Source organism: Triticum dicoccoides, chromosome 7A (assembly GCF_002162155.2).
Source record: "Triticum dicoccoides isolate Atlit2015 ecotype Zavitan chromosome 7A, WEW_v2.0, whole genome shotgun sequence".
Taxonomy (NCBI): Eukaryota; Viridiplantae; Streptophyta; class Magnoliopsida; order Poales; family Poaceae; genus Triticum; species Triticum dicoccoides.
The window spans coordinates 125,707,515-125,730,785 of NC_041392.1; the positions used below are offsets into that span (position 1 = coordinate 125,707,515).

Genomic DNA, 23,271 nt, shown 5'->3' on the forward strand with positions numbered 1-23,271 from the left:
AGTTCCATGACCTTCCCAGCTCGACTTCCCCATGTAAAGCACAAGCACCTAGAAGCGATTCCCATGCCAATGAGTCGATTTCCAGCCCCACGGCTCTGATTAATCCCTCTGCTTCTTCCAATCTGCTGGTGTGTCCTAACAGATCAACAATGCAAGCACAATGCTCCCTCTGTGGCTTAACACAATGATCCTCGACCATGGAGTGGAAGATCGCAAGCCCTTCGTCCACGAGACCCCCTTGGCTACAGGCAGAAAGGGCTGCGAGGAATGTGATGCTGTCTGGCCTAAATCCACCATGGATCATTTCTCTGAAGGGCATAACATGGCCTCGCCATGCCGCCCGAAGCCGAGAATCATGGTCGTGCACGACACCACGTCGAGCACCCGCATCGTGTGAAACACAAACCGGGCATCCGATGAGCTGCCACACTTGAAGTACATGTCGAGTAGACACAGGTTCATGACCCGGCAATGCACCATCTTTGCATGCTCAAGGCTCTAGAGCCAGCTATCAGTCACGTTCATGACGCAGGAAGCTAGGGGTGTTCTAGAGCTAGCTATCAGTCACGTTCAAAGTGCAAGCATGCTTGGCTCAAAGATGTGCTGGTACCTTAGCTGATCGATTTACATGCTGGATTACAAAAAAAGAAAAATCATGAACTAGCTCTCCAATTTCAACAAGATAGGAGCCACAATCGACTCGAGAACTGTGGCGAGTGTTCCAGCAGTCCACCTCCATTATCGCATGCTTTGTATCCATGAAGTTTGGCAAAGATGACACCATCACACAGCGCCTTTGCTTCAGCGATGAGAGGATCACTGATACCCACATATGGTTTGCGCCATGCACCCATAAGAGCAGCACTAGATCGAGCCACTCCACCTGCACCGGCTCTATTAGAATCAAATGATATAGCACCATCTGTGTTGATTTTAACTAGGCCGGCTTAGCTTGCTTTATAGTGGGAGTTCAAGAAGCGCAAGGGCTTCTCTGGTCATGCGCATGCAGTTAGTCGGATCGGATCCCCCCTCCTCATGCTTCAGTTTGTTCCTAGAGTGCCAAATAGACCACATGATCGTAATAATCTTGGGCCTATCTCCATCCGAAAAGTGGGGGTCACAGAGAATATCTCTTGCCCATGAATCTGGATGTGGTCGGGGGAGTCGAAGATCAAACCAGAGAAGCGCCTCGTTCCAAAAACGTTCTGCATATGTCTAGATCTGCAACATGCAGAAGGAGGAAGAGGCAATGCGAGTCAATAGCAATTAGCAACGCTGCTTCCCAGTCCCAGGTGCTCAATTGTGCGATACAACTTCTGGAACTGGAACCGGAACCGGAAGGACTTGTTTACTCAGACAGTTCAACTACAGGTAGAGCATCCTTACCCAAGAAGACGGAAGAGCGCCATGGCTGGCTCGTGTGGTATGTTTCCCTCGCTCGGAGTCGGCTTCTTTGGTATCGAGAGGAACATTAAGAGCTCCGATTCAGGGAAATTCTCCTGCGGCAATTGGGAAGTTTACAGTGGGTGAAATGTGTCAAACAGAAGTGCATTCAGAGTTTCAGACTAATTAGTTCAGTCATGTTCGAACAGTACAAAGAATTCCAGTTTCAGAACAAGTGTGCGCATTGAATATTTAGTTATGCTTTGGTAAGTACCGTCAAGTCCTGGTGGTTTCAGAACATTGTTAAGATGGAAGCATTTTCATATAGGTTCTGAAAGGATCTTAAAAGTTACTCATACATTTCAAAATTTGAACTAAAACCATGACAAGTATTTTGGAACGCAGGGAGTACAGAGCAGTGGAATTATAGAAGTCGGGTTGAAACTAATCATTCCACCAGTCACCAAACTATCAAATGAAGCATAATGACTATCAAATGAAGCAGTGGAATCATATAAAGCAGCCCTTTTCTGCCAGTCTGGGTCAATGCATAAAACAAAATTCAATGTTTGGATTCAGTATGACTACCTTAAACAGTTGTAAAGGTTACTCCAAGTACGGCGTGGATAAGGGCATTGTTTTGAATTACAGTGTCCCATGATGATGTCATGCTGAGTGAAACATCCCATCTCCAACACTTGTTCATCTCTGCAAAGAGAAGTACTGTATCAAATCATAAACTTGTAGGTCAAATATTACAGAAGAGATGATAAACCATTTACCAGTATGAACTTGATAGGCTGTGACAAATTAACCTGGAAGCTAATGCATCCCATCTTTTGTTCGATCACACTCATACCTTGACCGATCAGCATCACAGTATTTTCACCATTCCCTTTTCGTCTTCTCCCATTAAGAATATTCATGTTAATGCCACAGTGCCGTTTGTCCAAATGTCGTGATGAAGCAAAACAAACACTACTTCAAAACCTCCTGCGTGCTTTGTTCTCTAACAAATTTTGCTCTCCGTGGTCCTTTTTTAGATTTTCTTGGTATGACAAGCCCCTTTTCTTTCATTCTCTCCAGTTTGTGTTTCCTTCCTTTTATATCAGCTTTAATAAATTTGGCCCTGCTTTCTTCTGACAACATAGCTAATCTGGAGAATTTCTTTGGCCGTACTTCCCCAAGTTGCTCGTGTATATCTTTGAATGTTGATACAAGACCAGCTCTCATGAAGTACCCTTCAGTGAGCTTCATTGAGTTCATTTTAGGAAGAGCTGGAGCGTCTTTCAACTCAAGATCCATGCAGAAAGGAGAATCTTTCAGCCACATCTTAAGAGAGTAAAACTTCGCCACAAAGCGACCTGTTCGAGCTCTACATGGCAAGAAAGGGGAGCCCATTTCCAAAAGGTACGCTCTGATCGTCTTACGCAAGGATACCATGTTATATTCCCCCTCCCCTGTGACCAGTACAATAGATTTGGGGGATTCTGGTGAACCCTGCAGTGAAGCATCCTGCATTAAAAATGGAGATCAGATGGCATGTTAATGATCAGATAGAGGAGTTAAGAGTTAAGGAATCAACAACTGCTTAAACAATTTTAACGAAAGAATGTCCATATTAAGAATTTAGGACTAAAGCAAAAGGAGACGGGGTGAAATTATATCGGGATGTTGCAACTGTAAGAATGTCTCTTTAGGGGTTCTGAGTTGTTTTCGTGATTTTTCAATTAAATTTGTGCCCTCTATCAGTAAACAAAGGGTCTAAATTTGTGCCGAGAGCTGCTGGAACAAAGAAAGGAAAGTTATTCATTAACTTTACTGTAATGACACACAACATGAAAAACTGCATAAAATGTCAAAGAAGTTACAAATAGAAATCATCAGTAGTGCACATGCACTAAAAAGTGAGATACATAAACCTGAATTTAGCACATTTTTCATCTTCACTGCAATATAATTAATTTCATATTCATATGAGCACCTATAAAGGGAATATTGGCATATCGCCGGTATTAGGGCATAAAGTAGACACATGCTAATTTAGTGAATCTGTTAAGCTAGCAGGATCTCAGTGAGACCAACAACCTTACTGTCCAAAGTCATGGTAAGTGGTAACGTTAACACAAATGATGCATGACTGTGCCACGAGGCTTCTTCGTTTTTTGTCGATCCGCCATTGTCGGCATTTGTTCCTCTTGTATTTTCTCTTTCATTTCTTTTGGGCATGACTGTGCTGCTTCCACCCCAGCACCTATCGTTGGTTGTCTCGGTTGGTTGCTTTGTATACAAAGCGAGGGGAAACCCTTTTTGGGTAAATGATGCATGAGACCAAATTTTACTATTGTCTAGTAAATATGCGAACATGTCACTTTACGTTGGTGTCTTCCTCTATTTATTAACTTTTTTTAAACTTAAATGTGGACTTTGTAGAAAGAATGGTTATACACCCGTCACCATAGCTGGAATAACAAAATCTAGTGGAGCCGCTTACGCAGGTCTGGTTGCGGTTTGTAGGGGCCCCGTCTAAGCCTTTGCAGGATGTTCGAGTTGTGGCCAGTTTGGGTATGATGGTTGGGAAGACGGAGAGAGTTGATATGGCTTTTACCCGGGCTCATGGGGTGGCCCGGCTTTTAGTCAGTATTCTGGATATTGAGTTCGTGCCTGATGTGGTCAACTGGACTTATAGGGGAGAGGTGTTCCCGCTCGAGATTGAGTTTGAGGACACTGAGCTGTTTGCTGATGCGGTTAATGGGAATGATGTTGATATGCACGAGGGTGACGGCGGTGCGGGAGCCAATGGGGCACAAACTGATGAGTCCACACGAGAGGGGTCTAACGGCTCTCGCCCAAATGCTCAGTTGCCCGGGGATGGGACCGGGGTTGAGCCGGCAGCATCGCCATCGGTGCCTATGACTTCGTTGCGGTTCGGGTCAGCCAGCATCAGCGCTTCCCAGACTTTGGAGTGACCGGGTAGACTCTGATGATATGTTTGAGCGCACGCTTCCTCTGTTGGAGTTTGAGGGGGCTGGCGGTTCTGTGCCTGGACGCTTGGTCAGGGCCTCATCGGCGAGGACTCTGGATGGAGTTGGGGTGGGGGAGCCGGAGGTTGCTTCTCTTTCCCTTCCTCCTCTTGTGGTCGAGGCTCCGGTGCAGATTGCTGCTTGTGAGCTGGTGTTGGGGGGAGGGGGTTCGGGGCAGGAGGCCTTGACGTCTCCCCTCCATATCCCGACGTCGGTCACGTTGGGGTCGGCCAGCGCCGGGGGAGGGAGCCCGAGGCAGGCGGCCTCGGCTCCTGCTACTCCGGTGGTGGCGGCGACACCCGCGCCAGCAGCTGCGTTGGGGGGGGGGCTGGGGCAGGAGGCCCTGGCTCCTCCTTCCCCGGCGGTCAGTAGGACCGTCGTCAGTAGGACCGTCTCTCCTTCGCCGATGGCTCTTCCGTCTGTGCCGGCGGGTGGGGCGGGAGGAGGGCGCGGGCAGGCGGCCCCCGTCATCCCCTCTCCGTTCGTACCCGTGGCCGTGGACCCCGGCGTGGGGCACCTGTCTGAGGGGCTTGGGAGCCCGCAGCCGCCTTCTCTGGTAACCTCTGTTGACCCTTTGAGGGACTCAGCGCCAGGCTTTACTAGGGAGGAGGTTGTCGCTTTTGGCGGGATCCCGGACCCCATCTCGACGGGGAGACGGATGAGTGCTCGCATCCACGAGCTCCCGGAGGTGGATGATATGCAGCAGCGGTGCGCTATGAGGGCGGCCAAGCTTCAGGAGGCTGCATTATCTTCTGGTATGTTCATCAACATATCTAATTCTTTATTGCATTTTTCTAATGAGGAGATTATAAATAATGCAAACCAAATAGGAGTTTCACTAGGTGCTACGGATAGTGAGACTACCAATTCGATGAATGATCGGTTAGATTTGGAGGCGGAACGTGCCTTAAAGACTATTCATAATCTTGCGGCGGTTAAACCAATGAATGATGATGAGATTGATGCGTAAGGGGTTAGAGTGCTCGATAATCTGTGTGCGGATCTAGCACCCCCCAATCATGAGTCTGAGGACGATGATGTACCCCTAGAGAATGATGTTGGTAGTATAAGTGAACCCGGTTATGAGGACCGAGCGTCAGAGCCTAGTAAACCAAAGCGTAAGTGGAAACGGAAGATCTATCCGATTCCGCAGTTCGTAGGAGTGCTAGGATTCGAATCACTAAAAAATTCCATGATGAAATATGAAAGGAATCTTTTGGAATAGCAAAGGTCTGAAGGACTTGGCTAAAAGAAGGTTCCTTGCTGAGGCATCTTTAGAGCAGCGGTTAGATTTCATTGCTCTATCGGAGACTGGTAGAGAAAACTTTGCGCCCCAGTTTCTTTCTTCTCTTGTGGGTGGTATTGATTTCGATTGGCATTGCCTCCCTCCGCGAGGAAGATCGGGTGGTATCTTACTCGGTGTGAGATGCGATTCGCTTGAAGTCTGAAGTGTAATGATGGGCAACTTCACGGTGAAGTTTCGAGTCAGGTCTAAGATAGATGGTTTCAACTGGGCTTTGGTGGCGGTTTATGGTGCCGCACAGCCCGAGCTTAAACCGGAGTTTCTGGCGGACCTTGTTCGAATTTGTGGGTCAGAACAGCTTCCAATTTTAGTTGGAGGTGATTTCAATATCATTAGGAGGAGAGAGGAGAAGAACAATGATAACTTTGACGGCAGATGGTCGTTTATGTTCAGTACCATTATTGAAAGCTTGGATCTGAGGGAGATAGAGCTTTCTGGTAGAAAGTTTACCTGGGCTAATGCTCTGCCAAACCCAACTTATGAAAAACTTGATCGAGTTCTCGCGAGTGTGGAGTGGGAACAAAAGTTCCCTCTGGTTACGGTGCAAGCTCTCTCGAGGGGAATATCCGATCACACACCCTTGTTCGTGGACTCAGGTGAGCCGAACCACGTGGGTAACAAGAACACCTTTTCTTTCGAGATGTCATGGTTCGAACGCGAGGGGTTCTTAGACTTGATTGCCAGGGAATGGGATAGAGGTGCAGGAGGCACGACTGCGATCGAGCATTGGCAGAATAAGATTAGGCATTTGAGAAGTTTCTTACGGGGTTGGGCTAAGCACCTCAGTGGTGTGTATAAGATTGAAAAGGATAGACTCCTTTCTCTTATACAGGCCCTGGACATAAAGGCCGAATCCACGATTTTACTGCCAGCTGAGCTTCAGGTTAAAACTGAGGCGGAGAAGAGGTTGAAAGAACTGCTCCGCGAAGAAGAATTGAAGTGGGCCTTGCGTGCTAAAGTCTGCAAAGTGGTCCAAGGGGACGCGAATACTCAATTCTTTCATTTGATAGCTAATGGTAAGCACAGAAAGAAGCGTATCTTTCAGCTTGAACAAGATGAGGGCACTATTTTAGGACAGGATAACCTAAAAACATATATTACCGAGTATTATAAGCAGTTATTTGGACCTCCGGAGGATAATTGTGTGTCCCTCGACGAGTCCAGGACTGAGGATGTGCCTCAGCTATCGGCTGCCGAAAATGATATTCTGGTTGCCCTGTTCTCAGAGAAGGAGGTGTTTGATGATATTGCACAGATGAAAAACAATAAGGCTCCCGGACCGGATGGATTCCCGGCCGAGTTCTATAAAAAGTGCTGGCACATTATTAACGGGGATTTGCTACCTATGTTCCATGATCTGTTCTCTGGACAACAACAACAACAAACAACAACAACAAAGCCTTTAGTCCCAAACAAGTTGGGGTAGGCTAGAGGTGAAACCCATAAGATCTCGCAACCAACTCATGGCTCTGGCACATGGATAGCAAGCTTCCACGCACCCCTGTCCATAGCTAGCTCTTTGGTGATACTCCAATCCTTTAGGTCTCTCTTAACGGACTCCTCCCATGTCAAATTCGGTCTACCCCGCCCTCTCTTGACATTCTCCGCACGCTTTAGCCGTCCACTATGCACCGGAGCTTCTGGAGGCCTGCGCTGAATATGCCCAAACCATCTCAGACGATGTTGGACAAGCTTCTCTTCAATTAGTGCTACCCCAACTCTATCTCGTATATCATCATTCCGGACTCGATCCTTCCTCCTGTGGCCACACATCCATCTCAACATACGCATCTCCGCCACACCTAACTGTTGAACATGTCGCCTTTTAGTCGGCCAACACTCAGCGCCATACAACATTGCGGGTCGAACCGCCGTCCTGTAGAACTTGCCTTTTAGCTTTTGTGGCACTCTCTTGTCACAGAGAATGCCAGAAGCTTGGCGCCACTTCATCCATCCGGCTTTGATTCGATGGTTCACATCTTCATCAATACCCCCATCCTCCTGCAGCATTGACCCCAAATACCGAAAGGTGTCCTTCTGAGGTACCACTTGGCCATCAAGGCTAACCTCCTCACACCTAGTAGTACTGAAACCGCACATCATGTACTCGGTTTTAGTTCTACTAAGCCTAAACCCTTTCGATTCCAAGGTTTGTCTCCATAACTCTAACTTCCTATTTACCCTCGTCCGACTATCGTCAACTAGCACCACATCATCCGCAAAGAGCATACACCATGGGATATCTCCTTGTATATCCCTTGTGACCTCATCCATCACCAATGCAAAAAGATAAGGGCTCAAAGCTGACCCCTGATGCAGTCCTATCTTAATCGGGAAGTCATCAGTGTCGACATCACTTGTTCGAACACTTGTCACAACATTATCGTACATGTCCTTGATGAGGGTAATGTACTTTGCTGGGACTTTGTGTTTCTCCAAGGCCCACCACATGACATTCCGCGGTATCTTATCATAGGCCTTCTCCAAGTCAATGAACACCATATGCAAGTCCTTCTTTTGCTCCCTATATCTCTCCATAAGTTGTCGTACCAAGAAAATGGCTTCCATGGTCGACCTCCCAGGCATGAAACCAAACTGATTTTTGGTCACGCTTGTCATTCTTCTTAAGCAGTGCTCAATGACTCTCTCCCATAGCTTCATTGTATGGCTCATCAGCTTAATTCCACGGTAATTAGTACAACTCTGAACATCCCCCTTGTTCTTGAAGATTGGTACTAATATACTCCGTCTCCATTCTTCTGGCATCTTGTTTGCCTGAAAAATGAGGTTGAAAAGCTTGGTTAGCCATACTATCGCTATGTCCCCGAGACCTTTCCACACCTCAATGGGGATACAATCAGGGCCCATCGCCTTGCCTCTCTGGACAGCTTCACTTATTTCACTTGAATTTTGGAACTATCACACTGCTTCCTAAGAAGACGGATGCTGTGAGAATTGAGCAATTCAGGCCGATCTGCCTCCTCAATGTTAGTTTCAAAATTTTCACCAAGGTCGGGACTAATAGGCTCACACAGATTGCGCATTCTGTGGTGCAACAGTCCCAAACTGCTTTCATGCCGGACAGAAATATCCTTGAAGGGGTGGTCGTCCTGCATGAAATGCTCCATGAAATCCATTCCAAAAATTTAGATGGAGTAATTTTTAAGGTGGATTTCGAGAAAGCGTACGATAAGGTCAAATGGCCATTCCTCCAACAGTCATTGCGTATGAAAGGTTTTGATGAAGCCTGGCGCCGACAGGTTGAATCATTTACGCAAAAAGGTAGTGTGGGAATTAAAGTTAATGATGACATAGGTCATTACTTCCAGACACATAAAGGCCTAAGACAAGGAGATCCGATGTCCCCTATCCTGTTTAACATTATGGTGGATATGTTAGCAATTTTGATAGGAAGGGCTAAGGAAAATGGTCAAGTAGGTGGATTGGTACCTCATCTTGTTGATGGAGGTGTATCCATCCTTCAGTACGCTGATGATACAATTATCTTTATGGAGCATGACTTGGCCAAGGCGAGAAATATGAAGCTTGTGTTATGCCTATTTGAACAATTGACCGGGTTAAAGATTAACTTTCATAAGAGCGAGCTGTTCTGTTTTGGTAGAGCCAAAGACGAACAGGAGGCTTATAGGCAATTGTTTGGGTGCGAGTTGGGAGAGTTACCCTTCTCTTACCTAGGTATTCCAATCCACCATCGTAGGCTGACAAACAGAGAGTGGAAGTGCATCGAGGACCGATTTGAGAAGAAACTGAGTTGCTAGAAGGGTAAGCTCATGTCATACGGAGGCCGATTAATCCTGATAAATTCGGTGCTCACGAGGATGCCTATGTTTCTCCTATCGTTCTTTGAGGTCCCAGTTGGTGTTAGGAAGAGACTGGACTTCTATCGACCGCGTTTCTTTTGGCAGGGTGACGAGCTTAAAAGAAAATATCGGCTTGCTAAATGGGATATCATCTGTAGACCGAAAGACCAAGGGGGTCTCTGTATTGAGAATCTAGAAGTTAAGAACAGATGCCTTCTTAGCAAGTGGCTGTGGAAGCTCTCAACGGAGAATGATGCCACGTGGGCTCAAATCCTTCGCAGCAAGTACCTTCAGACAAAAACTTTGTCCCAGGTTACAGTCAGGCCGACCGATTCACCTTTCTGGAAAGGTCTGATGAAAGTCAAACAATCTTTGTTTAATAGGATGAAGTTTGTTATTGGAAACGGCACTAGTACACGTTTCTGGGAGGATACTTGGCTCGGCGAGACACCCTTGGCCATCCAATATCCGTCTTTGTACCGTATTGTTCAACGACGTGAGGTGTTCGCCGCATCGGTATTTCAATCTATCCCCCTTAATATTCAGTTCCGACGGACGCTAGTGGGCAATCGTTGGGAAGAATGGCTCCGTCTAGTTAGGAGACTGATGGAGGTCCAGCTTTCTCAACAACCCGATGAATTACGCTGGAAATTGACTAAGTCTGGAGTATTCACTGTTAAATCAATGTATATTGATGTTATTAATTCGAACTTCATTCCTACCTCCAAGCATGTTTGGGATGTCAAAGTTCCTTTGAAAATAAAAGTGTTTATGTGGTTTGTCCATAAACAAGTTATTTTAACCAAGGACAACTTGATAAAGCGTAATTGGACAGGACCTACTAGGTGTAGTTTCTGTGATCGGGATGAGATAATCAAACACCTCTTTTTTGATTGCCCGTTGGCCAAAGTACTTTGGCAGACGGTCCACATTGCTTTTAATATCAATCCACCGAATTCTGTTAACGCGTTATTTGGGACATGGCTTAATGGGATTGAGCCTGCATTAGCGAGACACATTCGGGTTGGAGTTTGCGCTTTGTTGTGGACTATCTGGACTTGCAGAAATGATTTGGTTTTTAACAGAATATCATATATCCATTTTTTGCAGGTTATATTCCGAACTACGGCACTGATCCGTTCGTGGTCGCTACTCACCCCGACGGAGGCCAGGGAGCATTTGGTTACTGGATCTTTCCGCTAGGAGATGGTAGCTCGGGATATCTTCAACCGGTTTGGATGGCGGTCATGTAATAGGATAGGCATTTAGTTTACCTATCTAGTTTTAGCCAGCCGGTTGTGGCGTCTTTTCATGGCTAGTTGGTGTTTCTAGCCCTTTTTGGCTCTGTGTGAGCTTTCTTTGCTTTTCTATTACTTTTGGAGACCTTGGAACCATGTTGGCACTGCTTCATTTGGTTAATAAGATGGCCGTATGCATCATTCTGATGCAGAGGCCGGGGAGTCCTCCCTTTTCGAAAAAAGTGGTTCTTTTAACCAAACTCTAGGAATTAAAACTCTGAGTTCACTAGCTAGCACATGAAACTGCAAATAACATTGTTAAGAGCACCTACTTGCATTTGATCAAGCCATAATGTTAGAGCGACAAGTGCAGCCCCAGCAGACAACTTCCGGAAGTCAGCTCCCCAGTCTTTTTCTATCACCCTGAATCATTCATATGGAAAAAAAATTGATACAGTAAGAATATATTTAATAATGCCACTTTGGACTTTTCATATACTTGTACCATAAGGCAATAAGATCATGTCGTCCAAAAGTTTTGGCTAATTTCTACCAATAAACAAAACATATGGATAAGTAAAAAAATGTCGACAAGATAAGACCTACTGTCATAAGAACTTCACAAACAGATGAAACAAAAACAAAAGTTAGACCAGACCATATTGTTCGCACGTCTCAACTTTGTAGCATCGAGCGTACAAATATAGTATCTATTAGGAGACTGGCTCTTTGGGACGAAGCTTAGTCTCTAGGGACAGCATGCCCAAACATTATGGCAACTTACTGTTCATTAGCGTATATCTTAAACCAACAGTTCTGATGAAAGATTTTAAATATTATGAGACTAGATCTACTTATCTGAACAGCTTTTGAATGCTATCCACAAAGTTGCTGTCTGTAACTATCTATCGTTTCTTTCTTTTTCTTGTGTATATCTGGACAAGAACTATCAGTGTGTGACCCACTTATTTTGGTGAAAAATAAAGTACATGAAATGCATATTTCAACGCAGAAAGTTAAGTACAGCTTCTAACAACAAAAATAAGAATCCAGAGTTAAAGATTGATGTAAATACCGAAAGATACTGTGACGGTATATGCTTCTATTTACTGCCAACTGGAAAATGTATGTAGCAGTTGCTCGACGCTCAAATGCCCACAACAGGTCTTCTAGTGCATTTACAAAATTCAGAGCAGCAGAATCTTCTAGTGTCTCAAGTTCTTGTAGAAAACTGTCAACCTCAGTTAACAGGGATGGAGTCCTCTCAGTCACGAGCCTGCAAAAGATGCAAGAAGTTATAGCCAAATTTTGCCTGTGAAGTATGCCCCATCATTTTGAACATAGTCAAGTATGGCGTCAACCTAATAGGAAGGTCAAATCCACAATCCTGTAACGAGTTTAGGAGAAGAACGGCATCATCAGTCCGCTCACACAAACTAGCGGCTCTGATGAAACATGTCCAAACTTGATGATCTGGTTTTATACCATCTCTTTTCATTTCCAACAACTTTGTGATTGCAAGATTGTAGTCACCATTTTTCAAGTAAGCGTCAAAAACAGTGCTGTATGGTAAACTGCTGACTTCCAAACTGGAAGATTTCAAGCTGTTCAGCACTTTCTCAGCTTCAACTGGGTGCCCCGCAGTTCCATAAGAAGTCATGAGGATGTGCATAGTGGCAATTGTCGGTTCGATGCCGTCTTCTTTCATTGCTGCTAGTAGTTGCTCGGCTTTGGAATGGTTGCAGGCATCTCTGTACATCTTCATCATTACGTGATATAAAGATCGATTTAATCGATAACCCTTTGACCTTATTTCCTCAAAAAGCTGTTCACCTTGCTCCCATAGTTTTGCTTTTCCAGATGCTACAAGCAAGCTTTTATAGGATTCTAACCTGGGTGTCAAACCTCGTTTACCCATCTCATTCAAGAGAGTAAAACCTTCTTCAGGCCTCAAGTTTCTACTGTACATGACTATCAGTGTATTATACGTATCTTCATCAGGCTCTAGGCCAGCTTCCAAAATACTATGGTATACTTTTACTGTCTTATCAAAGTCTCTGTTCCCAGTATACATCAAAAGAAGGGTATTAAGTATGACTAGATCTGGCTTGAATCCTGCTGCCTCCATCTCCGCAACCATCAATTCAACATCCCTGAATCGTTTATTACGGCAGAGCAAGGAAATCATACTTCTGTAGATGTGCATGTTTGGCAGGTATCCTGCTTCCTTCATTCCATTATATATTTTCATTACCTCGAAAACATCCCCAGCTTTTGCAAAAGCTTCAAGCATAAGGATTACTGTGCTTTTGCTGATCTTGAAACCCATATCTTGAAGCTCCTGAACAACCACAAACAACTCATCTAGCCTGCCATCAGTAATCAATGCTCTCATCATTCCATTAATTGAATCAACAGTTGGTAGAGGGCCCTTTTTAATCATAACGTCAAAGACTGCCCTTGCTTGCTCATAAAGGCCACTCTCGGCATAGGCATGTATCAACGCATTCCAAATTCGCCTGTCAACACCTGCCTCTTGATTCAGTCCTTTCACGAAATTTTCCGCATGCTGCCACAGTTTTGTCTTCCCATATGCTTTGATTATGGTTACTCTAGATGAAAGAGTATTTAGCCAAACACCAGACTGTACAGCTTCATCCATCAATTGGCGAGCTGTTTCTGGGAAGCCCAATTTACAATATGTAGAGATCATACTCTCATATATCTTCTGGGAAGGCTCTATGCCAATAAACTGCATGTCGCAGAACACCTGAGAAGCTTCTGGCAAGAATTCAGCCTCTTCAAGGCATGTAATCAAGCACTCATACAAGTTACGATCTTGACCAAAAGATCCACATTTTAATGTCTGCATACTGCTGTACTCTTGAAGGGCAGCAGCAATCTTCTGGTTTTTGCACATAAGCATGATGGAACATTCAGATATCAAGTTATGGGAGCTGGGGACATTCTCCCGGATGCATTGAAGCAAGGAGAGGCCTTCTTCATGCTTTCCCATTGTTTCATAATCATCCAAAATGGATAGTAAACTCTTACTGTCAGGCTCATGTCCTTGTAGGCATGCCTTCTTTAACAGCTTAGCACCCTGAGAAATGCAACCCGCCTTGATGAGTACACTGTATACCAGTTGCCTATCCATTTGACAAACAACCTCCATGTCTTGGACAACTCCTTCAATCTCCTCGTGTTTATTTCCTTTTGCAAGTGCAACAAGCATAACCTGATACAAGGTGTCATCTGGCATATAACCATCCTTCATCATTGTCTGATACAGGAGCATCAGCTTTTTTGTCTCACCAGACCTTGCGATAATGTCCAGCATAACCAAATAGGCTAAACGATCGGGTTTGACACCTGATGCAACCATGCGATCAAATGTCTGCTCCGCCTCGTCCCGCCTCCCACCTTTGGCATATGCACATATCAAAGCACTGAAGGTTACCAGGGTTGGCTTTAACCCTGCATCTACCATTTCCTCCAGCACCTTCCCTGCATCAGAAATCCTATCCACCTTCCCCAGAGAATCAATCAAGACAGTGTAAGTCACAGCATCTGGAGTGCAACCTATGGCTCTCATCTCATCATACAGACCAAGTGCCAGGTCAAGCCTGCCCATTTTCCCATACATATGAATCATGGTATTATAAGTAATTCCATCCTTCCTGAACCCAGCCTTAACCAACTCCTCACACACACGCTCCACCGCGTCGACGTCTCCTTCCTTCGCAAAAGCATGAAGGAGAGAATTATAGGTAACTGCATCCGGCTTGAAACCCTTGTCTAGCAGCTCCATGAACATCTGCTCAGCCTCCCGTGCCGTCCCACACCGGCCATGAACTGACACCATGGCATTGTACGTCCACAAGTCTGGCCGACACTCTGAATCAATCATCTCTTTGAACACTGCCACTGCATCGTCTAAAATGGAACCTTGCGAGCAAGCACTGATCAGGGTGTTGTAAGTGATAACGTCCGGCCTGAGCCCAGCTTGCCGGACTTCGTGCAGGAGATCAAAGGCGGCGCCAGGGGCTAAGCATCCGGACTTGGCGCTGGCGTTGATCAGAGTGTTGAAGCTGACAAGGTCTGGCTCGATACCCTGGCCGCGCATTGCGTCAAGCAGCTGCCGGACGTCGTCGAAGCGGCCGGAGCGGGCGTACACGCCCATCATGGCGTTGAACACCTGCACGGTGGCGCCCTCCCCGACGAAGCGGAGGAAGACCTCCTCCGCGAGCCCGTCCTGGCGAGCGCGGCCGAGGACCCCGAGCACGACGGCGACGACGCGGGGGCCCGGGCTCCCGTCGCCGCTCGCCGCGAGCCACTCGAAGGCGTCGAGCGCGCGCCGCCAGGAGGCCGCGCCCACGGCGCGCACGACGTAGGCAAGCTCGTCGGGGGACACCCACGCGCCGTCGAGCACCTCCGCGACGGGCGCGCCGGGGGGCAGCGCCAGGAGGCGGTCCGCCAGGTCCGAGACGCGCTCCCGCCAGTCCCGCGCCCGGCGCAGCGCGACCTTGCTCAGCTTCTTCAGCCTCCCGCGGTGGGCCCGCGCGTCCAGCGGCTCGACGGCGACGGCGACGGCCGAGGGGCCGGAGGCGGAGGGCGCGGTTGAGTCGTCCTTCGCGGGCTCCGGCCTCGCCGGGGCGGGAGGGGCGGCGTCGGCGGCGGGGAAGCGGGGCGCGGGGAGGTGCGGGAAGCGGAGGCTGGGCCAGCGGACGGAGGGGTCGGCGAGGGGGTAGTCGAAGTCGTCGCTGGCGGTGGCGGAGGGCGCTGCTGTGGCCCCGGCGGTGGCGCGACGGGGGTGGTGCGCGGAGGGGAGGGGGAAGGAGAAGGGTAGTGGGGAGGAGATGGCCATGAGAGGCATCGGGTCCGAGAGGGAGTGGGGGGGTCAGGCGCGCATGGAGGTGGCGGCGGAGTCGCAGGTGTGGTCGCCGCGGGCGCCGGGGCCGGACGGAGGAGAGTGGAGTGGAACGCCCGCTCCGCCACTGGTCGCGATAACGTTGGCAGTTTGAGCGGGTAACGAAGAAGGAAGAAGATATTTGGCCGGGCAAGCTAAACTGAAGTGGCTGGCGACTTTTTCCGAGTATTTGTGATCATCATTGATTCGTTATTAGATTTTCACACATGAATCCAGTTGAAGCTAGCTGGGCGACCCGTAGAATTTTTATTATTACAAAGATTCACCATAAAAACAAGGAAAACGTTTGGAGACGACGCGCCGGCCGAAGCTTCGCCCGGTCGCGCCGCGTAGCTCGCTTTAGTTTTTCTCTCCATGTGACTATGTGAACATCTGGGACCACCCACCGCCTACCTCTTCATCTTATCTCTTGAAAACACACTACAGCCATTGGTTCCCCTCAAGTCTCTCTCCTCCCAATCCCAATCTCGTCAGCCATGGCACGGCCATCCCCCCGGTGAGCAGCTCCTTCCATGGTGCTCGTGCGGCTCCTACCTTTCCTTGGCTGTGACGCTCGTCGCCTTGTCCGCCTTCGCCGGCAGCTGAACACACGCCCTCTCAATGGCCGTCGCAGTCAAGGTGCTTCGGTCGCCATGGCCAAGCTGCATCCGGCCACGGCCACGGCGGCGAGTTTGTGTTGGAACCGAGGGGCTTTGCTGGAACTGGGTTTTTTTTGTTCGGTCCACCATTTTGTTTTGCTACAACCCCTTTGTTTTTTGCTACCATCCCCATTTGTTTTCGATGAACATCTTCGTTTTTGTTGGAATTGGTGCCCCTGTCTGCTGCAACCAGCTGGTGTATGTGCTACAAGGTCGGTGCCTCGTCGGGGAAGCTACATCCAGCAGCAAGGAGTGTTGTATCCAATGCCGTTCGAACGTCGGGAGCTGCAACCGGCTACCGGGGGAGCTGTAAGAGTGGGTCGCCACTTTTTTGCTGATGCATTTTTTGCTGAACCAATTTTTTTGTTTTTGCTGGAACCGGTGTATTTTTTTGCTAGAACCAAGATCATTTTTTGCTTCTTTGGATACAGAGCTCTCAAATGCTCATGTCGTTTTTGTTGGCACCTAAGTTTGTTTTTGCTACAAGCATTTTTTTGATTTTGCTTCAACCAACCACCCGACTTCGACCCGGGGTGATTTTTTTGCTGGAAGATTTTTGTTGCCTTGGCACTCGAACCCGGCGAGTTGGAGACGCAGAGATGATGCATCTAGCCACCCTGACTGCTAGCACATGCATCGTCAGAAGTTTGGATCCAGCAAATTATTTTGCCACCACCATAATTTTTTATTGGAAACAGCTTCAAATTTTGCTTCCACCATGTTCTGTTTTTGCCAAATTTTGCTTCCACCATGTTCTGTTTTTGCTAGATCTAGCTTTTGTTTTTGCTTCCACCATGACGACGGCCGGCAGCGATGAGGACAACCGGCGAGGAGGGTGGCTACAGGCGAGCGCACCAAGGCGGGCGGTACTTTCAGGCTGAGCGCATCGCTCATCCATGGCAGCGCTGGGAGTTTTTTTTTGAAGGAAGAAGACGCCTGGTGAAAGAAAAGGAGAGAATCGTACGGCTATGAGTTGTTCGATCGGACATTGCTAGTACAACCGGCCCAAAGTTGGGCCGGCGCATCGCTCATCCATGGCAGCGCACCGACGCCTAGTAGTGGCCTAAAAACAAAGCACATCACGCTATAGTCTTGTACTCCCTCTATAAACTACCAATACTATAAGACATTTTAAATCGCTAAAGATTTTATATTAGTTTACGGAGGGATACTTTAGAAACCCGGTCAAGTTATTTCCCACCTTTATAACTCAAAAAAATATCAAAAATTATATCTATATAATGATATTATAGGCAAGAAGATACATATACTCACATAATGTGGTAGTGTTTGTTTGCTTTGTTTTATAATGAAATATCTTGTATTAACATAGATGTTAGTTTGGCTCCATGCAAAAAAGTAAATCCTAAATAGTTTGACAATAATGTAACTTAATATATATGAGCGTGTTTACTTTATTAATACATGAATAGTGTTAGAAAGTGTATAAATATTTCAAGATGTATATCAACACAAAATGACATGCGAACAAGATAACTTTTGATGAAGTACAAATATTTGATATAAATAGTCAATGTCAGCCGTCGTTACCGCCACAACTCACCCGCCTAGAACCGATATATAAGACAGATCACAAAGGCGTGGCTACTGATATTTCCCTACTTTTTAGACTCAACTCGCCCAACTGTTATTGTAATAATTCGAGCCGGTCGTGAGTGAACCAAACAATGTCTTTCTCATGCGGATTATATAAGTGAACGATGGCAACGGTGGAGCCGGATCCTCTGACTTGCAAGAGGCAAGGCAGAGAGCTACAGTGCTTCTTTGTATAAATGGAGAAGGGAAGTCAGAGACCGCACAGTATTCTGCAAATCATTGTAGATATTTACTGTTTATGAATCATTGTTCGATATTACTGTTCACAAATCGTTGTGTTAGATCGTAATTTTTAGAAGGCCGGCGAAGAGAAGTCGGGGCCCTGTATTATCCTTTGTCGTCTCTTCTAAAGTCAGAAGATCTCGTTCTGGCAGCAGCCTCACAAAATTAAAAATCTAATCGCAAAAAATAACCTGAAGCTTGCAGCATGGCTCCCAACCTAACTGTTAGGACGTAACCACCGCCTCCCCACAAAGTACTCCACTATCATGAGTGAGATAATATATACTGCTCAAACACTAGTCGGTGTTGGGCTTTCAAGAATATGTGGAGATTGTTCATTCTTTTGCAATTAAATCCACATAAGGTTTGTTATTTATAATCAGTCGGAAGTATCGATCGAGCACAACAATTCAGTCACTGGGTAGAAGTGTAGCCATTTTCCGGCGGGAGTGGACAACCAACATCTAGATTCTATGGACCGGTGAACCCATTAGGGCATCTTCAACGGTAACCCATAAATTTCGTCCCTCATCACGTACATTTTAACAATAGTTCCAACCAACCGGATGAAATTCATTCAAATATGTCTGGATTTCATATAAATATGACGAATTTCATTACATTTACATCAAAATGGTGCTAGTTCGGCTTTGGAGGTATAATTAATACATAATCTAAATGGTCACCGTCGCCCGTTCCCCGTGTGTGGCCATGAGCCCCGAGAACTGAAACTTCGCCTTCTCCAGTTCCGCCTCAGTGCTCTCCAGCTCTGCCTTCGGAGACCCGGGAAGTGAAGTTGTACGCCTCCACGTCGCCGCCAGGCGACTAATCGGCCGCCAATGCTGAGCCCACCAAGCTTGGCGTCGAGGGGAGGGGAGGAGCGATGGCCTTCTTAGGACACGAGCGGCGACGACCTACCGTGTACTACTCTTCCTCGCTGTCGGCGGCGCCCCCGGACGTGTCGGCTTTGTGGCCGTCATGGCGGGGAGCAGCCTATGAAGGAAATATGCCCTAGAGACAATAATAAAGTTATTATTTATTTCCTTATATCATGGTAAATGTTTATTATTCATGCTAGAATTGTATTAACCGGAAACATAATACATGTGTAAATACATAGACAAACAGTATGTCACTAGTATACCTCTACTTGACTAGCTCATTGAATCAAAGATGGTTAAGTTTCCTAGCCATAGACATGAGTTGTCATTTAATTAACGGGGTCACATCATTAGAGAATGATGTGATTGACTTGACCCATTCCGTTAGCATAGCACTTGATCGTTTAGTTTGTTGCTATTGCTTTCTTCATGACTTATACATGTTCCTATGACTATAAGATTATGCAACTCCCGTTTACCGGAGGAACACTGTGTGTGCTACCAAACGTCACAACGTAACTGGATGATTATAAAGGTGCTCTACACGTGTCTCCGAAGGTACTTGTTGGGTTGGCGTATTTCGAGATTAGGATTTGTCACTCGGATTATCGGAGAGGTATCTCTGGGCCCACTCGGTAATGCACATCACTATAAGCCTTCCAAGCATTGCAACTAATGAGTTAGTTGCGGGATGATGTGTTACGGAACGAGTAAAGAGACTTGCCGATGACGAGATTGAACTAGGTATTGAGATGCCGACGATCGAATCTCGGGCAAGTAACATACCGATGACAAAGGGAACAACGTATGTTGTTATGCGGTTTGACCGATAAAGATCTTCGTAGAATATGTAGGAGCCAATATGAGCATCCAGGTTCCGCTATTGGTTATTGACCAGAGACGTGTCTCGGTCATGGCTACATAATTCTCGAACCCGTAGGGTCCGCACGCTTAAAGTTCGATGACGATTATATTATGAGTTTATGTGTTTTGATGTACCGAAGGAGTTTGGAGTCCCGGATGAGATCGGGGACATGACGAGGAGTCTCAAAATGGTCGAGACGTAAAGATTGATATATTGGACGACTATATTCGGACATCGGAAAGGTTCCGAGTGATTTGGGTATTTTCGGGAGTACCGAGGAGTCACGGGAATTCGTATTGGACCTTAATGGACCATACGGGAAAGGAGAGAAATGCCTCAAAGGGTGGCCGCACCCCTCCCCATGGGCTGGTCCGAATTGGACTAGGGAGGGGGGCGCCCCCTTCCTTCCTTCTCCTTTTCCCTTCCCTTTCCTTCTCTCCTACTCCTACTACTTGGAAGGGATCCTAGTTCTACTAGGAAAGGGGGAATCCTACTCCCGGTGGGAGTAGGACTCCCCTAGGGCGCGCCATAGAGAGGGCCGGCCCCTCCCCTCCTCCACTCCTTTATATATGTGGCCAGGGGGCACCCCATAGACACAACAATTGATCTCTTGATCTCTTAGCCGTGTGCGGTGCCCCTCTCCATCATAATCCACCTCGGTCATATCATAGCGGTGCTTAGGCGAAGCCCTGCGTCGGTAGAACATCAATCGTCACCACGCCATCATGCTGACGGAACTCTCCCTCAAAGCTCGGCTGGATCGGAGTTCGAGGGACGTCATCGAGTTGAACGTGTGCAGAACTCGAAGGTGCCGTGCGTTTGGTACTTGATTGGTCGGATCGTGAAGACGTACGACTACATCAACCGCGTTATGCTAACGCTTCCGCTTTCGGTCTACGAGGGTACGTGGACAACACTCTCCCCTCTCGTTTCTATGCATCACCATGATCTTGCGTGTGCGTAGGAATTTTTTTGAATTGCTACATTCCCCAACAGCCTCGACGATGTCCTGCTCCTCGTCGTCGGTCACGCCGAACACCACCTCACCTGCGTCACCGCTCTTCTTGTAGGAGGGCGCCACCGCCGCCACCCGCTGGTCGTACCACCAGTGGGCGAGGCGGATCTCGCAGGCGGAGTAGTAGGATTCGAGCATCGCCTCCTGCTCCGCTAGGTCCGCGTCCAGCGCGACCGCCCTGTCGGCGGCGAGATGCTCCTTCGCTTGTATGTGCTCCTGGAAGACGTGGTTATTTTCGGCAGCGTCGGTCTGTACCTCCCAAAACTGCTCATCCCACTCCTCGCACACCATGTCCATGTAACGGGCATGAGCCTCGCCGATGGTCATGGTGCAATGCACCGGAGAGGGTGGCGCGGAGGAGGAGGGTGGCGATGGTTCGTCGTCGACATCGTCCTCCATTGGGACATCGTCGTCCTCCGGCTGCCTGCCGGCCAGCCAGCCGGCAGCAATGGCGGCCATCTACTTCTTCTGGTCCGAAGTCAGCCCGTCCTAGAGAGCTTTGGAGGGGGGGGTAATCCATGATCGGAGTGGTGTAGAGAGGGGTGGATGGGTGGCGTCGGAGGAGACGCCTCGGCAACCGCGTGCCATCAATGTGGGCGGCAAACGGACGGACGGGCGGCCGTTGTGTCGTTTGGACGCGCATCAGTCGCCTGCACTGGGAAGCGGCACAGGCGGCGCTCTCTCGGCTAGCACGCCGCTTTCAATGCCGATGCCAGTGAACGGCCGCGTCCGCTTGGCCGAGCATGAAAGCGGGCGCTAACACTCTGGAGCAGCGTTGACCGAAAACACACGGGAGGGGGAAGGGGTTTTGGGTGGGCCAAGGCGGTTAAAAGAGGGCTTGGGAACGGTTCAGACTACTGCAAAGCCCCCCACCCCTCCACGTTTGTCTCCGGTTTACGGGATAAAACACGTCCAAACCGTGCCGTGGACCGATACAGGACCGCGTTGAATGGCTTCCGAGCTTCGAACAACGCGGTCCGGAGGCATGCGGGAGGTTTGCAGGTCAGCGTTGGAGATGCCCTCAGCTCCTGCAACCAGTCTCTCCGATCAGTAGTTTGCTCCCATATGAATGGTGAACCGCCACCTCGCCATATCTTTCATGCACCAGGAACGCGTTGCTGGTTGTCTTAAGGACTATTTGAATTGTGACTATGTTTGTCATATATTGTCATATTATTTTTGCTATTCTTACCACACTCGCCTTAGTTCCTTGGAGGGCGATGGTAGACATGGTACCACCGTCGACTGCAAAATAAAACTCCAAAGTACCATGGCTACTCTACGTCAACTTCAAGCTCTATCATTCTTTTTGACGCAACTACTCCCTCCGTTCCAAAATAGATGACTCAACTTTGTACTAACTTTAGTACAAAGTTGAGTCATCTATTTTGGAACGGAGGGAGTAGCAGATTAACATCCCGGTAAAGCAAAATGGTTGAAAACTGAAATGAAAACCAGAACTTTGTTGACACCTTATTCGGAACATTCAGTAAACTACTCTTTAGATTACTTGTAACTTATCTCCAACACTTTCATAATGGAGACTACAACAATAGTTCCGGTAAATCATTTGGGTGCATAACAAATTGGATGGATCAAGACTACTTTTTTTTTTGCCAAAGGAGTCTAAATTAAGTATCTACACAAAATTAAGGAAATCTGTTTCGCTCCACTACTGTAGCAGATGAACACTAAACTTCAGTCTGATCATAGCACGTGTACATAGGTAAATCACAAAGTCACCTACTATTTGCATTCAAACTTTTCTAGAGTACTATAATACTAGCTTCAAACAAAGTCTGGTGTCATAGCAAAACATATCCTATTATTCTCTTCTTCCAAACACAATCTGATTAGCATCTTATTAAAATAAGATACCAAACATAATATACATGAACAATAATCTATAGCAACAATTGTACACTGAAGCTGCAGAACAAATCCCGGTTACAGAAGTTGGGGGACATAGACCCTAGAGGGGTAGTGACCTGGTGTCCCGTTCTTGCTGATGGTGGTGTCATGAAGCCTATGAGGGCCAGGTCGACGAAGCCTTGGGTCCGCCTCCTGCCATCATCTTCTTGCCAGAGTTCACTCATGCCGACATCCGGCTCAGCTTTGGCGGCCCTGGCGCACAGCAGTGGAGCACTCGCAACCTGTTCAACGTTTCGGCTTTTCTTCAAGATATCCTCGCCAAGGCCAACCTCCTCTGAGCCTCTCAGAAGCATGCTTTCACCTTGCTTTATAAATAAATATAGCCACATGGACAGCACGACAAAACACACCAAACACCACTAATAAGTACTCTCTCCGTCCGAAAATACTTGTCATTAAAATG

At 47.4% G+C, this 23,271-nt stretch overlaps 1 protein-coding gene across 1 annotated transcript; it reads right to left on the reverse strand.

Annotated features, from left to right (window-relative positions):
- Window positions 1-461: 461 nt before the first annotated feature.
- Window positions 462-15,811, reverse strand: LOC119328802 (pentatricopeptide repeat-containing protein At3g18110, chloroplastic-like). The gene is made up of 7 exons (XM_037601785.1): window positions 12,130-15,811; window positions 11,844-12,044; window positions 11,101-11,191; window positions 2,166-2,898; window positions 1,972-2,091; window positions 1,387-1,499; window positions 462-1,221 (listed from the first exon to the last, which is right to left on the reverse strand). The coding sequence occupies exons 1-4, from the start codon at window positions 15,642-15,644 to the stop codon at window positions 2,362-2,364; spliced, it is 4,344 nt and encodes a 1,447-aa protein (XP_037457682.1). The 5' UTR covers window positions 15,645-15,811; the 3' UTR covers window positions 462-1,221; window positions 1,387-1,499; window positions 1,972-2,091; window positions 2,166-2,361.
- Window positions 15,812-23,271: the final 7,460 nt, after the last annotated feature.